The following is a 17,697-nucleotide window of genomic DNA, read 5'->3' as shown; positions in this document are numbered from 1 at the left end:
CTTTCTATCTTATTATATCAAGTTTCTGTGATCATCCATAAGAACTTCTAACACAATAAGGTGCTCATAGCACATATTTTTCTAAGTTGGCAAAATAGCATGTACCTGAAGAATTGGAAGCCTGAAGCGAAATGTAACCTGAGAAAATCGCCTCATTGAGGCTGTAGCCCTACCTGAAACACAGCTGGGCTGTTGGAGGAGTTTTTCGTAAATTGATATGGTTTGGGTCATCACTGCTACTTGCTGAAGAATTCGTTATTTTAATTACAACCACAGCTGGGCAACAGAATTGCAGTAAACCAGTTCTTTAGTCATACTTTGTGGAATTCTGTAAACTTTCTTATCTAACCTGCAGCATGCAGAGTACCACCGAGTTTATTATAGGGTCATGTTCTCCAAATACTGGTGCCTAAATGGTGGATCTTGTATCTGCAACTAGCTTTATTTACGTAAGAGTTGAGCTGCAAATTCTGCAGAGATTGAATTTTCTTGGGAAAACTACACACAGTCAGACTTTACAAAGGTAATGGAACCAAGGGAGGAGAGAAGAAGAAGGTATTATCAAATCCATCAATAATGCTTTTTATTGACCTGGTTGAAGATAAAAGATTAAGTGAAGACTGTGTTGGTGTTCCCCTAAACTCACTGGGGATCTGTAGTTGCTGCTGTAACATGAATATGTGTTTTTTTTTTTTAAACTGCTCCAACTCCCTGGGAGTTGTGAAAAAGAAGATAGTTATTATAAGATGGGACTTTGCTATTAGCTTCAAGTAAGCTAGAATTCTGCCCTGTGTATTTTCCAAGAATGCATGTTATTTTTACAGTATCAGCTCTGGTGGATATTCAAGGACCTTTAATTTTTAGTAGGGTTGTTCTCATATGGAGAAATCAGACCGTGTGAAGAAACTGTTGAACTTTGGGTGCTACTTAGTGGAGAACTACTCAGACTTTGATAATTCAGATTACTGTCTTCACAGTGTTTGCCCACAATAGCTGAATAATGGGGTTCATTAACCTCTGTGTAGGCATATCCAAATTGTTTTCCTCTAGCTTTGGCTCCCTACGTGTGGCTGGGGAGGAAAGGATTGGCTTTTTATTGACTTGTGAAGCTGTAGGTTTGCATTATTGACCAAGTAGCTCATGACCCATTCCATTTATTTCTCTGTTTTGTGGTGGGGAAACAGGTAAAGGAATCCCGCTGGAAGCCCCTCCTTCTGCACGTTTTTATGAATAAGAGCAGTGTTTGGAGCAGTTAAGGCACCGTGACCAAATCCTCCGAAAGACGTAATGCAAGCAGCGTGGGGGTATTGTGGGACACAGCTGTGGGCGGTGTTGGTTACCCCACGAGATGTTGCCTGTTCAACAGAAAGCTCTGGAGGAGAACTTACTCTGGAATTAAATAGGAGGGAAAAAGTGATACTTCAGGGAGAAAAATGTAAAAGGGTAAACCACTGTTTGGAAAAATTAAACAATAGAGTCCAGGCAGCAAAAGTCTGTGTTTATCACAGCACTAATGGGGATCCCAGTTACTTTACAATCTAGCACTTAGCAGAGAAACACCATGTTAACCATCCTTTTAACAGAATTAATGCTTTGGGTGTCGATCCAACTTCTGCTGTAAGGTGGAAAAGAGCGTGTAATGGTGATATCATTTTTGATATCATCAATTAGACCACCTAAGTGAGGAGGCAGAATAATGAAAAATGATCTTGCTCCTCTCCGAGGCAGCAAAGGTGTGCTTAAGGAATCCCAGTGATCTCTACAGCTTTCAAAAATCCTTGTGCGGGTGTGTTGCCGTGTGTGTTGCCGTGTGTACATACATACCTGCCTTTTTCTGTTCTGTAATATTCTAAATTATAAGGGCTAGAGGACTGATTTTCAATACCTTTTTAAATGCTGAAGGTATTTTTAATGAAGATATTGTCTTGGGTATGATTCATATCCCTTTCCCGATTGTTCTTTTCGAGTGTAACATATTGGCCCCAATCCTGAAGCAAAATCCCCCTGTGTGGTCTTGTATCCATCCAGAAGTCTCGTTCACTTTGGTGGAGGTTCCCCAGCCTCTCCCTCGCTGAAGGATTGCAGCTTTTACATGAGGGGGAAAAAAAAAAAGGAAGAATACCAAGAATACCATACCCCTTTTACCAAAAAAGACAGGTAAATGATAATTTCTGTTTATATTTCTAAAGAGTATGTAGAAAGTGCTTTTCTTTATTGAGTGTGAGCCCTTTCCAACTTCAGATGTAGTCCTTACCTTTTTTCTTCCCTTTTTTTTAATTACTGAAGCCACCCCAACTAATTATTCATCCTGTTTATGGTAGGTGGTAGGCTGTGGTAAATTATTTTCATTTTGCTGCTGGCCAGGTTGGGTGATGACTCCGAAAGTGAATCCATAAACGGGCTTGAGTCATTAGAAAGCAAAACAACTTACTGTGAGATTCTTTGATTTTGCTGGTTATTGCTCAAGAGTAAAAAAAAAAATGCATACTCTATACCACAATTTAAAAAAAATATACTGCAGGCAGGTTTAGACACATGAGCGAATTGCTTGTGTAAATGAGCATGAGCAGCTGCCCGTATAAAGCACAACAGAAACCGATCAAATATGTGTGAAAGATTGGAAAGGCAGATGAGTATTTGTTTTAAAAATAGACTTGCCTCCGCAGGAGATGGCTGCAAGAGAAACGTACTGATTTGTTCTTGTCTTTGACAGAGGGGCTGCTTTTTTATTCACTTCTTTATTGAAGTTTTCAGATAAAAGTGAGTAAACTATATAGACCCAAGGATTCACAATATCGTTGTGGGAGCTGGACGTGGGCGAGAGGGCCATGGAGGAGTAGCCATCTATTGACACAGAGGGAAAAGGTGGTTCTACCTGAATTTAGTAAAGTTGGCCTGTGAGCAGTTGATCTGTAGCTGTACAGAACCTCCAAGTTCAGGACTGGCCAGCTTGCTTGGTTCTTACAAAAACACATCTCAATAGCAAGCTGGAAATCACAGTTCGAGTGGTTCCTAAACCCATGCTGGCATAATCTTCTGGTAGTTAGTAAAATTCATATTCTACACTAGTTCCCATTAAAGAGGATAGATGTAGGGCTTGTTTATGGGCAAGCTTCTAGGTCATGCATCCCATAACACTTCCCAAAAACAAATGATAGTAAAAGGCAGTTTGCAAGGAACACGTAAGAGAAAGTTTGCAAAGAAGCTCGTTGGCATAAACATGTTTTACCAGCTTCTGGTTTTGCTGTTCAGAGCTCAGCAGAAGGGGATAATACCAAGTGGTTTTCACATCGAAGCTTTGAGCAGCTTGTTATTGATGATAAGAGAGAAAAGAAGATGAAAGATACCAAGACGCCACGCTACCAGCTCATTTTTGTTTTGTCAGACTGGCGATGAACCATCCGGAGGTGTAATTCAGAATGGTGAGAAAGAATGGGAGGGAGATTTAGGAGTCATGGGCAGAGAGGTGTTTGTGGTTGTTGGAAGAAGTACCCTGGTGTAACAGATAGGGAGGGCGGAGGCCAAGGGCAGAACTCTGTTTCACTTGAACTAATGGAAAAATAAACAGTAGAAAACCTGTAACTCAATTTCAAGAGTGCAAACGTCCATAAACCAAAGGAGTTACCTAGAAATGTCAGCTGGACTGAAGACCTAATATATTCAAAACTGGTGTTTTCTGCCTGTGGGAAGGAGGCACTTGTAGCAAAAGGACTACAGAGCAAATTGTATGAGTAACTCTTTACAAAAGGATGTTGGGAATGAGCCTCGTACCTCTAGGAGAAAAGGACTCTTCAAGGCAGAAGGCTGTGGAAGTGAAGTTGGGCGTGGCAGAAGTCAAGCTGGATTAAATGCTGTGGAGGATATTGAGCAAATAGGAAAAGGAGGACTATGGAAACAAAGGGAGAAGATGAAGGATAATGTAGGTATGAGCCAAGAACAGAAAGGACACTTTCCTTCTGGTCCCATGTTCATTCTCTGCTTTACTGAGAACTAGAACAGCAGTAGGTTGATAGCGGTGGAAATTACCCTAATGAACAGGGACGGAAAATAGAGGGACCTTGACACACTGAAGTCAAGGAATGGAGTAATCTTTCTCCCAAGTTCTAGAAGAACTGGGTCGTGAATTTGCAGACTCTGTGACAAGTAATTTTTTGTACATTTCTTTTTATTTTAAAATCCAGTGTTTGTTAAATCTATGTTTAATAAATAATAAATAGAAGTGCTGAAGAAGGGAAGAAAGTGAGTGATCTAGATGCCTCGTGACAGCCATGCACAGAATTATAAAACAGATTTTGGAGGAAGAGCTGATTAAAGGCTTGGAAGTAATAGAATAAAACACAAAACAGAAATAAACCATACCAACAGACCTGATACCAATCTTTGACAAGGCACCTGGTTTTCTAGCTTAGCCTAGTCCCATTGGCCGTCCCTGCGAGAGATGCGGCTGGCCATGGCTGACTTTTTCCTGTGCATCTTGAGTATTTGTTTCCACCACCAACGGTGAGAGCAGCTGCCTCCGCATCCCACTGCAGAGTGATTTCTTCTGGACTGGGGAAGGATCAAATCGCTCCCCCTGCAAGGGAAGGTCTCAGTTGCGGTGGAGAATCATAGAATCACAGAATGGTTTGGGTTGGAAGGGACCTTAAAGATCATCTAGTTCCAACGCCCCTGCCATGGGCAGGGACACCCTCCACAAGACCAGGTTGTTCAAAGCCTCATCCAGCCTGGCCTTGAACACTTCCCAGGATGGGGCATCCACAGCTGTTCTGGGCAACCTGTCCCAGTGCCTCACCACCCTCTCCGTGAAGAACTTCTTCCTGATATCTAATCTAAACCTTCCCGCTTTCAATTTAAACCCGTTACCCCTTGTCCTGTCACTACAGGCCCTTGTAAAAAGTCCCCCCCAGCTTCCTTGTCGCCCCTTCAGGTACTGGAAGGCTGCAATAAGGTCTCCCCGGAGCCTTCTCTTCTCCAGGCTGAACAAGCCCAACTCTCTCAGCCTGTCCCCATAGCAGAGGTGCTCCAGCCCTCTGAGCATCTTCATGGCCTCCTCTGGACTTGCTCACCAGAAGAGGTGAGACTCTCACACGTGCGTAGCTGGAATAAAGTTGACATCTGTGCTACCGTCAGAAGAAGGAATCCTCTCTTCTGAATGAATAAAAGGTGGCAAATTCAAGCTGGGAAAATTCAGGGAAATGTTTAATACTATCACGCAGGACATTCATAGTGAAGCTGGCAAAGGTGGGATTAGCAGAGGAACTGCTCAGCAGTAAGGATCTAGCTCAAAGAAAGATAGCAACTGAGAGTTGTGAGAGAGCTTAGCTAACCAGAGAGGAGGTTACTAGTGAGCGTGCTCAAAGGTGTATTACAGCACTGGTTTGATTTAATGATTTCACTTAAAATTTTGTCACAGAAGGAGGTAGAACACTGATGCTTTGTGTCGGCAGTAAGGTTGAAGGACTGTGTCAGTACGAATGAGAATCCGGTGATTGTCTGGAAAGAACTGGAGCCCCTTGAAGGGGAAAATGGTATTTAATTCAGTTAATGCAAAATTGCAGCTAAGGCTTTGCGTTTGCAGAGTACCAACTGGAACTTCAACCAGAAGTAAAGACCTGAGCAGTAGGTCAGTCACTGCAGTGGTTGCGTTAAGTCGGATCATTAGTTGCACACGGAATGACAGAGTTGCCAGCGTGAATCAAGTGTGACCGTAGGATGCACTGCAAGAGGCAATTTTAGCAGAGACCATGGAAGTGTCCGGGCTATCCTATGAGAACCTTTTGATACTCCATCTGCAACGTATATTCCATTCTTGAAGACAACTTGGTTTCAGGAGGGATGAATTGGGAAGAGCAGGTGCAGAGGAGGGCTTGGAGCACTGTTAAGAGAGAGCACAGGGGAGTCTGTGTTACGAGAGGAGGGCGACTTTGTGTGTTTAGTCTAGCATGTGAAGAGGGGATAGGATTGCTGGCTACGAATACATCAGGCAAGTAAACATTTTGGAGGGAAAAAGCTATTTAAGCTAAAGAACAGTCTTGGCACAAAACCAAATGGGAATTAATTTGCTATGAATGTAGGCTGGAAATTAGGAGAGGTTGCTGTGCCACCAGAACAGTGAGACCCTGGAACAGGGTATTGGTGGGGACAAGAAGATTAACCATTTTAAGATGAACTTGTGAATGGGATGAGGTGACACGATGCCTGCAAAATCACTGGACTCATTTGCCCAGGAAAGGATGTTTGTGGGTCCAGTTGTATGGGACCAGGTAGCATCCACAAAAATGGATGATATCTTGGAAGAAGTGTTCCAAGTTAATTTTCCTTGATAGAGAAGAATATCACATTGCAGGCAATTTATCACATGAAAATATTTATATTTTTTTAATCCCAAGTTTAAGAACTTGAAGTCTTTCCACTTGCAGAATGGCTACAAGCTCCGCTGGGGGTTTGATACGTTTTGGCACTCTGCAAATGCGCCAGTTGGTCATAACGTGTATTTGCCGAGTTTGTATTTGCCAATATGACTTGTTTGCACAGAATAAAATATTCAGCAGGGCATAAGAGATAAAAACTAAGTTTCCCTTTCTAAAAGTAATACGGGAATTAGTCTACATTACTGAGCTTAAATTACACTGATTCTCCTCCAGGGTTGGAATAAAATTTTCAAAATCACCTCTAATCTGTGAAGAATCTAAACCATATGGAAATCTTCCTAATTCCCCTGAGTGTTTTTGATACTCTCACCCACAGGGCTTAGAGTATTTTTTTTTTTTCTGGTGCAGCAATCTCAGTTCCAGGTGTGAGTTTTTTCAGTAATAAAATAGCTACACCACTTACCTTCCTAGCATTGAGGAACTTGTATCAATAAGGAAATATCAATACTAATAGATAATAATATCACTTGTAATAATCTGAGTGAGTTGTACTAGTTTTAATTGCTGGTGCAGTTGATGGTATCATTTTCCTGCGTGCAGAGAACCCCTTAGCTCCTGCTCCCTCCTTAAAAATGGGTGTTGGGTTTTAAAGGAATTAAGACTTTTCAAATGTCCTTTCTCCTTTGGGCAGAGGGTGTGTGAAACAGCTTCTTTGGAGCTCTACCTCCGAGAAACAAAGATCACTGGGGTTTTTTACTAGACCTTTCCAAGTACTGATACAGCATTTTGTTGGAGTTCATCGCCCATAGCAATCATTCAGCCCTGTGGCTCATATCCTATTTTTGAAAAGCCATTTCCTTTTGGTGCACATGCCTTTTCCCTGTGTTTATATGAAGCAGTCAATGGGGCTTTCAGCCATAAGGATGAGAATGAAATCAAATAAATTACTTCCAAAGATAGGAAACGGTTTCACACCTTGGACTCTCATTTTGCTCCAGATGTAGCATGTTCAGCTCATGCCAGTTAGAGCTGATTATAAACCACCTGACCTGTCGTGACAGTTAAAACCTCGGTAGGATTTGCACTTTGCCTGCAAGCCAACAATTCGTTGTCATCCTGTTTGGGTTTGGGTCTGTAGCTGTGAAATGGGGTGATTGCCCCGAAGTAATGAGCAAAATGGGGTTGCTCTTACTCTACCATTATGGAGATGTGTATCGATTAATTATAAATGCACCGAGGTTCTGTAAGAAATACAGTTCCTGCTAGCATTCAGAAAGAAATCCAAAGTGAATTTAGGTTGGACATAACCAGATACAGTGTGTTTACATTAATTCTTGGGGTTTTTCTAAAGGGAGCGGTAGCCTTTAGTTATGATTTATAGAGACTCTTACTACCACATCTATTCCAAAGGTTTTCTCACACCCCTTCATTCTAAAGGAACGATTTTGATTCGAAAACAACTTTAATTGACTTTTTATCTCTCAGCATAGAACATGTTTGTGATACATTGTCAGGCAAGCAGCCCGCCGAGAAGTGTAATTCTTGTCTCGGGCCTCTGAGTGTGTTGATGTTCATTTGTATTTGATCTCCTCAAAAAATATGAATCCGGCCTCAGTTTTAGAGTTTTTGCATTGGGGTGGGGAAATTTTGTCTAATGTAGTATTGTACTTGCAGACTTTTAATATGAAAGTGCTGATTTCAGAAGCGCGCTTGGGAAAGAAGGTGATGTGTGTATGGTGACGTGCAAACGCAGAGTTTAAATCCTAGCAGGGACCTTGGTACCGGGAGGATCAGAGCTTTGTTGCAGTGAGTACCGCCTCCTTGTAGTGGGCTGTGTGCCTCACTTTTCCTGTCTAGAAAACAGAGCTCATAAATCTTACCATCATTTACATAGTGTTTTGATATCAGGTTTCTCTCCAAGTCTGAAGTAACGTTAATTATTAGTCGTGGGACTGCTATTTCCCTTTGATTTCTCTCCACCTCCGTATTGCCATGTATGCAGCCCCTTCTTCAGGAAGGAGGACAGGCTAAACCACCCTCACTGAGATTACTCCATCACCTCTAATGGTGTAGCACGAAGCCATTCATGTCTCCGCTCTGCAGTCTAAAGTCTCTGAACTTTATTAGCCCAAGGGAGTGGTAGGCCCAAGCGTGCTCCGAAATGCCGATCTCCTGTTTTGATAACTGAGCTCTAAAATCAAGATAAACAAGCTGCCCTATATACCGAACATGTCCTAATTGCACGCTTCGAGCAAACCAGCCAATCAGTGAGCGTGTGTCGCCTGCTAATGAATATTTGTAGGTTTGGAAGATTTCTTATGTGTTACTCCTTGTAGCTTCTGCAGGGTGGCTTCGAAGTCCCTGTCCAGGAGGAGAACACGGCTTTGTCTAAACCAAGAAGCTGTGTAATTTGATTTTGTATGTTAGCTGGGCACTGTCACTCAAATTATATGAGCTAATACTTCTTTAAAACTGTTTACACTGTATGCAAAGTTGTGTTTAAAATCCTATTAGCTGATACGTTTCCTAGACCAGAGTTGGGGAGGGTTAACTCCCTGAAGAACTCATAGCAGGACTTCGTGTACTTGCAGGGGGTAGAGGCAATGATGTTTGAAATTGTCCAAATGACTTCTGTTGTGCCAAATATTTTGCTGTTTGTCCTTCTTCTTGCCTTTATTACTGCTAAGATTTTTTTTTTTTAATTGAGAGGTGGCTCTCAAGTCGTGAGGGTGACTTTGCAAACCATGGGAGTATTGCCACCAGCCAAGGTCTTAGCCGTTCAGGGTTGGGAGCCAGAGCCTCCTTGGAACAGTGGAAGGAGAAAGGCACAGAAGCAGCCTGTGAGTTGGGGTGGCCAGTCTGTCAGGAGCCTCAGGGAGCCACACACTAAGACTTCATTGACCCAGGAGCACATCATGGACATTCCAGACCCAAAGAGAAAACTTTCTCAGTGGGAGATAACACTGGGTTTTCAGATGTACCCTGGTAGCAGGAGAAAGAGGCTGGGTTTGATGTGTAGGTTGCTCCCAGGATGCCCTGATAATAGGGCTTCCTTCCTTCTGCAACGCACAGACACCATAAATTAGGAGTCCTGTACTTTGACTCACAGTCTAGCACCTTACTGACACCCATAAAGAGCCTGAGCTCCCAGATTAGGGACCTGAAGCAATCACTAGGACATCAGGTGGTGTGAGTGTCTTTGGTGTTGCTGATGGAAACTCATCCAACCCCTTTTAGCCTCAGCTCCACTCTAAGTTTCCAAACTTCCTTGGCTTTGGTTTTCTTCCCCTAGTCACTCATAGTAGGTCTCTGAAGGTGGGTGTGATGCTACATATGCCAAACCCATTGCTCTGTTTCCTTTTATTAAGTCTGTTGTTACTGTAACTTGCCATAGTTCTGATTTAGTAGTGCAAGTGATGTATCTTGGGAGAAAAACCCTATTATCGCAGCCAAGCATTAAATACTGTATAATTCCAAGCCTTTCTCAACTGATGGCTTGGATTATTGACTTCAGATGCAGACAGTGTCTCCGATCGTAGTGATATTGCCTTTTGAATTTCATAAGAGAGTTGCAGTAAACACTAGAGTTGAATGTAAATTTCTCATTGACGGTGAAGCTGGTTTTCCTGGTTCTCAGGAGTTGTTGGAATTTGATTTTCGTCATGGTTTTCCTACTGATGTCTCCAACTTTTGCCTTCTTAAAATATCCTGGAATGTCTAACCTTTCTTTAAATCGCTTTCTTCCTACAGTCCCATCATGAATCAATTCCACTCCCACAGTTACCATTCAAATATAAATAAGTTAGTTAAATGATTTACCAAAATGTGGTAAAACAAATAGACCTATCCTGTGTTTTGTTTGAGGGGGTTTTTGGTTTGTTTTCTAAAACATCCTTTTTCCTTCTCTTTATGTTTCTAATCTAAAGCCTTATAGTAAGGGCTTTTTCTGTTTTGTCCGTTAAATTGCATGCACATCAATAACAGTGTGTATCAACATTCATTAATAAACGTCGGGTCCCCTATGTGTCCCCATTCTGGGCAAGATTATTCTATACTGTGTATTTACTAGAGCTACATCCTGTCTACTTCAGCTACTCGAGTAAGTAGCAATATTTTAACTGCTGAGTATATAGTGTGCGTCATTTATTTGTCCTGACTAGATCCACTGCTGATTGCATAAACATTTGGGGAAAGAAATACCAAACTAGCAAATATTTGGAGAACCCCCTAATGCAGAATCTTAAGAGGATGATATTGTCTCTCAGTTTGAAGATTAAAATCAGCGCTGTTCACAGCTGATTAGATTTCTAATATTTCCCACAAATTGAGTTAATGTAATAAAACTTAATGAAACAAGGTTTAGTAAAGCCACAGAGAATATTTGTGTGGCAGGGAGCTGTCGAGTGGTTCAAACTGTCCTGGCGTTCACTTGGTAGTGGCTCTGTGCTTTGTCCTGCACAATGGGTAGGTGTAGCAATGACAACTTGTGCTGCATTGTGTTGGGTTGAAACAGCCTCTTCGATGCCTCAAAGGTGATGTGAATTAGCTGCACTATATTTTCTTTATTTCTAGTCAGTGACTGATCGTTGGGGTTTTTTCCATCAACCCTAACAGTTCTCATTTTTGGTCCTACAGAGTCATCAGCAAAGTAGTGCCAGCTCCAGAGGCCAAACCTTCTACTCCTGTGACCCGGCCCAAAACACCTCCGCCCGTGCCGTCACCAGTACCAGCTCCTGTTCATGTCACCCCTCCTCCAGCTCCAGCTCCTCCTCCTCCACAGGCTACTGTCTCGCCAGTCCTGATCCCACCGCCCTCTCCAGCCGTCTCCGCAGCAGGAGGCTCCAAAGCTCCAGTTAGGAGCGTGGTGACTGAGACCGTCAGTACGTACGTGGTAGGTAACACACTGCCGTGTTTTGTCCCCATGCCAGTGACATCCATCTCTTGAATTGTTGAGTTCCTGGGTGACTCATCGTCTCAAACCAATGGTACCTGGACTTCATGCATGTGTTTTGAGGGGTTAGTGACGTAATTAAAACACTATTACTTGGACTGAATTTTTATTTTGTTCCCAGTTCAGTGTTTAATTTTCTTCTAACAAGTCCAGTTATATCCCACTCAGTATTTTCTGCTAACTGAGCTAGAGCACTTATTTTTGGAGGTGGGCAGTTTTTTATAGATGCTTTCATAAGTGCGGAATTGAAACCTCAAATGTCAAACTCACCATGGATTTTGCTGTCAGTCAGGTGAAGTAGAAAACCCTCATACAACATCAAGAATTTGACTTAGCCCTCATTTGAAATGTGTAGAGTCCTCTAATCTCTCTTCTGGTTTCCTCAACACACAGAAATTACAAATGTTTCTGCATCTCAGAAAGTCTGTAGATAGTTCGTTAGTCTAGAGTTTATTAGTCTGTTTGACGTGTGCTCTGAACTTGGCTTCTGTCTGGTAGCATTCAGACGTACTCTTTTAGAAAAGTCTCCCATCCAACACGATGTAGGAGCTACATTCTCTCAAGGAACACGGACATACCTCAGGGCAGGACTATGATTGCTGTGCTACAGGAAACTGCTGCTTTAGATGCAACGTAACGTGGAAGTCCTGGCCGTTTCTGGTCGTAGAAGAGCAGCAGATACGATTAACCACAGCAGCGGTGTCGTTACCCTCACTGTCCTGGCTAAGTTCCAGCTTGGCTGGTGACACCTTGCTTATCTGTCGTGGCTAGCAGCTTAAAAATTTCGCCATTAAACACCTGAAACTTGCCTTTATTGTAGAGTTTCTTGTGCTTTAATTGCAACGTAGGCATGATTTTTCTCTTGTTTTTTTAATTCCTGATTTTGTAGTGATGCCTAGTGCACATCCACCCTGCCATTTCTAATGGAAAAGGTGCTCTTCTCTGCTGGACCTAAACTGTTGTATCGTGTTACTGGTCTGTATTTAAACAGCTGCTACATTTCACTCCCGAGTTGGTTACAGCACTAGATGACCTCACATAGGCTGTGCGTATCTTTAGGCTGCAGGACACACATCCTCGCCCTCTCTATCACACGTGTAAATGCGGTCCCACTCTTACGTGTTACGGCAGTGCCCAATAGCTTGGAATTTCACTCTAAGAGAGAAACATTTTCAAAATACTCTGCTGCATCCAGTTTTCTTCAGTAGGCATTAAGAGCAAATAATGTACAGATTATGTTATTTTAAAGAAGGAAAAGCTAGAACTTTTTCTAGGTACTTCTAGTGGTAACACTCTTAGCACCCTGTGGAGAATTCAGAGGATACCAGTTGGAGCGAATCCAGAGGAGGCCACGGAGATGCTCCGAGGGCTGGAGCACCTCTGCTGTGGGGACAGGCTGAGAGAGTTGGGCTTGTTCAGCCTGGAGAAGAGAAGGCTCCAGGGAGACCTTATTGCACCTTCCAGTACCTGAAGGGGCTACAAGGAAGCTGTGGGGGGAATTTTACAAGGGCCTGTAGTGACAGGACAAGGGATAATGGGTTTAAATTGAAAGTGGGGAGGTGTAGATTGGATATCAGGAAGAAGTTCTTCACGGAGAGGGTGGTGAAGCACTAGGACAGGTTGCCCAGAGAAGCTGTGGATGGCCCGTCCCTCGATGTCACCAAGGCCAGGCTGGATGAGGCTGGGAGCAACCTGGTCTAGTGGAAGGTGTCCCTGCCCATGGCAGGGGGGTTGGAACTAGATGATCTTTAAGGGCCCTTCCAACCCAAACCATGCTGAGATTCTATGACACGTAGGCTCCAGGTTCTTTTATTCTTAAGTCAAAAAGCTAAGAGAGAGGTTGAGGAAGAAGGGAATAATTGATAACTATTAGACCCTTGTAGGAAGGGAATCCAGGACACAGAATGATGAAATGGCTTTCCCCAGGTCGCACGGGAAAGCTTTCAGAGATAAGGTTGGAGCCAGTGTGACAGAGGTGCGTGACTCCCTTCTGCAGGGGTGGAGAGGAGGAAGATCTTGGAGTTTAAAAAAACAGAAGGATGTGATGTGGGATCTCCCTGTAGGATAGCATCTCAGTAAGTGTCATTAACTCTCAGTGGTTTGCACTAAAATAGCATTCAGCAATCACATCCTGTCCCTCCTTCCGCGACCCTTGGCTCATTAAGGAATGAGAAGTTGCGCAATATTTTAACACCCTCGTTCAGCAGCCCAAGCTCTTGTTTAACAAACAGGCGGAGGTTTTGCTGATTAGAGACCACCCTGCCCCTCTCCAACCCCTGCAAACCGGAGGCAGGTAACCTGCAGACAAACATCCCCCTGAAAATCTTAAATTTGGAAAATTTAGGGTCTGTGTTGTAATGGGGCAGCATCAGGCAGCGCTGCCTACACCCATCACCGCCAGTGCCTAGAACAGGCAGCACCCCAGTGGGTGCTTGCCAGGTGGGGGTGCCCGTGCCGGAGGACGGTGTGGGTGCAGGCAGGTTGCTGAAGCAGGTTGTGAAGGGCTGTAGCTGTCAGCCCGCAGCACTGCTGCTCTGCAGCAGCACGCTGCAGCATCTCCCTTCCCCAGCAGGATTAGCCCACAGAAATGGCTGCGGACCTTTTCACACCGGGCGCAGGCGGTTCACCTGCAGAGCAGATGCTTCTCCACCAACTTAAAATGACTTTGCAGATGTGAGATTAGATGTGCAGATAGGAATGATTATTGCAATCAATCAGCTTTAAAATCGAGTTTATTGGATGACATTGCTTCCTCCATTTGGCTGCTGGGAAAGGGGATTGTTCCCTCCTTAATATTCCTAGACTTTGTGTTTTCTAGCTTTAAACCACACCAAAAAAATTCAGGGCTTTAAGAGGAGTCAGTCAAGAGTGATGTGTTGGTTGCAGCTCTGGTACATTCCTATTGATTTTTTGGGAAGTGGTGTAAGATGTACAGACCACCTTGTAGTAGCGCTTTTTTTTTTTTCCTAAGAGCATTTGGGGCTTTTCATCTACTACTTTTTAACATCATTTTTGTGAGCTGTACAGATAACAGAAAGTTATTGCCTTAGATATGTGTAAATGCACTAATGCCCAAAAGCTGAGAACAAAACGGTTTATGCTGTTGAGATTCAGCGATAATGTGCAGATCTTCATGAAGGAGTGATGAAATCAGGGTAAGACCCCAGACATTTTGTACTTTGTATTGTTAGTTGCAATTCTTTGGACGGATTTCGTGGCATTTTGTGCGTATGTTTTTACCGGAGAAACCACTTGAAATTTAAAAATACAAATAATGGGTCTAGCAGGATATAAACATTAAAAAGAAACTTCAAGCTCTGAATATGATCAGTCCAGTAAGCAGCTGCCTGATACTGTAAATGATCTGCCTCCCTTGCTTCGTTTACCCTTTAGTAAATTGTACTGTGGCATTAATGTCATAAGGGGAATGGAAAGTTACTCAGTAACAACTTTTTTTATATCCTGATCTTATCAGCCGGTTGAAGTTGAAGGCTTTGGCTAATAAGTAATACAGCAGCATATACACATGGCACCGTGGGTTTGACGTGCGCGTGGGACTGTTAGCTTTCGCGGGAGCCTGCCGATGCTCGCTCCTGCCGTTAGCGGGGCAGAATTTAAAAAGTCGTGATGGTATAGACAGAGAAGGAATTGTGTCCGTAAGCCCTGGCTGCTATACGTGAATGGCTCTGCTTAGGTCGGGTGGTGTGACTGGCTTTACTGGTTTACGGGGCAGTACAGAAAAAGGCACGCTTTTGTCGTCGTGTGCAGTGTAGGAAAATCAATTAAAACGTAACGCCGAGCACTCAGATCAGAGAATTCATAAACAACACCGGTGGCTGCTGAACAGCTTTCTCAGATAGGCAGGAAACGTTCTGGGGCTTGGGGGTTGGGTTTTTTTTAAATGATCGTTTTGCTGCCTGCTTAGCTGCAAACCAGCTAACTTTGCTTTTCTTTGCACCAGATCCGAGACGAGTGGGGTAACCAGATCTGGATCTGTCCTGGCTGTAACAAGCCAGATGATGGCAGTCCAATGATAGGTTGTGATGACTGCGATGATTGGTATCACTGGTAAGTTGCTCTCATCCATCCGATTCTGCCGTTCCCTGGCAGATTTGGGGCTATATTATTTAAACCCCTTTTTTTTTTTAATGGTTCATGACACTGGGAATGTTTGAATGGTTTTACTGTGTCCAATTTAATCATCTGGAAGATATTTTTATCTCTGTTTGTCTGGAATTTGAAAAAGCAGATTTTAAGCTGCGAAGGAAAGTTACTTTTCAATTAATGGGCATTGGTGATAACAGTTGTTTTTGAGACTGCTGGGAAATATTGCTGATTCCGGTAATTTTGTGAGAACTACAGGATTATGGGCAGAGTGTATACAGATAGACATTTCAAATTATGAAGCATTGTATGAACAGTAATACAAACGTCAACTCTTAGAAAAGGGTTGGAGGGAATTAATCACTTTTTAGGCGTTTTCTTAAACAGCTACATAAAATCATAAGGTTTTTTGCAGATGTGTTAAAGAAACATTTGAAATTATTTTAAATCTAGTCTGTTATGCCTGCAAGTGCACTCATATTTTCTATAAAAATAACATTTCTTATCTGAGTGTTCTTCCGATTTTTGTTTGTTTGTTTCAGAGCCGGTGTTTTTTTAGGTTTCTGTTCCATTGTTGTATTCATTAACATAATATAATTGTTCTGTTAATTTGAAGGCCAGATCCTGTCTCCCACTGCAAAGTTTCATTTCTTTGGGTAAGAAACAAAAGCAACGTTACTCCCCTGGGATGATAACAATATTTCACATCCTTCGCAGGCCTTGCGTCGGGATTACGACGGCACCCCCAGAAGAGATACAATGGTTCTGCTCCAAGTGTGCCAACAAAAAGAAGGATAAAAAACACAAGAAGAGGAAGCACAGGGCACACTGAAGACTTCGCAGCGGACTGAAGTCGTGCGGTCGCCGCGGCACCTTCCGCCCTGTCTCCGTGGCAGGGGGGATGCAGCCTGCTTGTGTCTCACCCTCCGTCACCAACTGTTAGGGCTGTGGCTGGAGTGAACGAGGGGCGAGGAGATGCTGTCTGTCAGGGGCTGGTGCGTTTTGCAGACTGTCCGAGCCCAGGGGGTTGGATTTTGGTACATTCTGACGCTGTCTTTCACCTACCAAGGGAAATTTGCACAGAGCGCTACGAAGACTTCGGTAGTTCATGGTACCGCTCCCGCTCCTGTGGCTCAGCAGCAACGAAGATGAATGTTGTAAATACAGATGCCTGTCCTATTCTTTCTCGATTTGTTGGTAATCCCTCTTGTACCTTTGCAGTAAGGTGCTGAGAGGAGGAGAAAATGTAAATTGCAGTAAGTTGTAAACTGAGGAGACCTTCTGGAATGATTTCTGTAGTCTGGATACAGTTCAGCCTCTGCTCCTGCTGAGCCAGATAATCATAACGTGGAAATAAAAAGTGGCTGGTAAATATTTTTGTGACAAGAATATATGAAGCTTTTTTCCTTGATTTTTAGTACTAACATAAAATAAACACGTTCAAGCTTTTGTGATATATCTTCTATTTTTAAAAAAAAAAAGTTTCTATTGCGTCAATTTTTTTCTTCTGTGTGAATTTATTTCGGTGGACCTGTAATATATTTTATACTTTGGTTTTTGGGTTTTTTTTAGTCTTTGTCAACGTACCTTTTCATTGCTTGTACATTTCATTGGTGTGTAAAACCCCTTCCCATTAAAAGATTTTCACACCGTGTAAATACCTGATATTTATAAAGTACTTCCTTTTGTTTAATTATTTTTTAGGGCTTGAGGATTTTTATTTTCGTTTGCCTGAGAATACAAACCTAGCAGCTATTAAAAGCCCGTGCGACATACGCCTGTCCTTATGGCTTTAAGGGATTGGCAAGATCTGCCCCAACGGTGCGCGCAGGAGGAGTCGTCGGCCAGCACCATAATTAGGCCTCGATTCAGATACTTAAACATGTGGTAACTTCTTAAGAAGTGAGTAATCCTATTGCCTTCAAGGAGCCTGTTCCCACAGTTTGTTATACATGTGCTTAAATGCCTTCTGAACGGAGAGCTTAGGCCAGGGGCTCTGCACTCTAATGGTAGCTACAGTGTGTTAATCTGTAGCTAGAACTGAGCTTTTTCTGCTTTTTTTTTTCCTTTGTTTTTAACGCGTGGTAGCAATTTTGCCAAAACAAATACACGGGACACTGCTTTGTGCATCCCCTTGGAAAGACCAATAAAGTGAATGCAAGTTGTATTCCCCGCTGAAAATGAGGGGGGAAATTGCAGAGAACATAAATGTCAGGATTAGATGTTGTACTGCAGTGGGTCTCAGAGATAAATTAAATATCAGGATAAATC

The 17,697-nt window shown here is 42.9% G+C and overlaps 1 protein-coding gene across 1 annotated transcript in view; it reads left to right on the top strand.

The window, feature by feature from the left end:
• Positions 1-16,882, top strand: part of TAF3 (TAF3 RNA polymerase II, TATA box binding protein (TBP)-associated factor, 140kDa) — a 28,371-nt gene extending 11,489 nt beyond the window's left edge. The window contains exons 3-5 of the mRNA XM_010155948.1: positions 11,007-11,262; positions 15,284-15,390; positions 16,144-16,882. Of these exons, the coding sequence (XP_010154250.1) occupies positions 11,007-11,262; positions 15,284-15,390; positions 16,144-16,258 (478 nt within the window). The 3' untranslated portion in view covers positions 16,259-16,882. The remainder of the gene's footprint in view (positions 1-11,006; positions 11,263-15,283; positions 15,391-16,143) is intronic.
• Positions 16,883-17,697: the final 815 nt, after the last annotated feature.

This window comes from Eurypyga helias, unplaced genomic scaffold (assembly GCF_000690775.1).
Source record: "Eurypyga helias isolate BGI_N326 unplaced genomic scaffold, ASM69077v1 scaffold41557, whole genome shotgun sequence".
NCBI classification, from domain to species: Eukaryota; Metazoa; Chordata; class Aves; order Eurypygiformes; family Eurypygidae; genus Eurypyga; species Eurypyga helias.
Note: the sequence above shows the minus strand (reverse complement) of the source record. Positions and strands in the feature narration are given on the sequence as shown.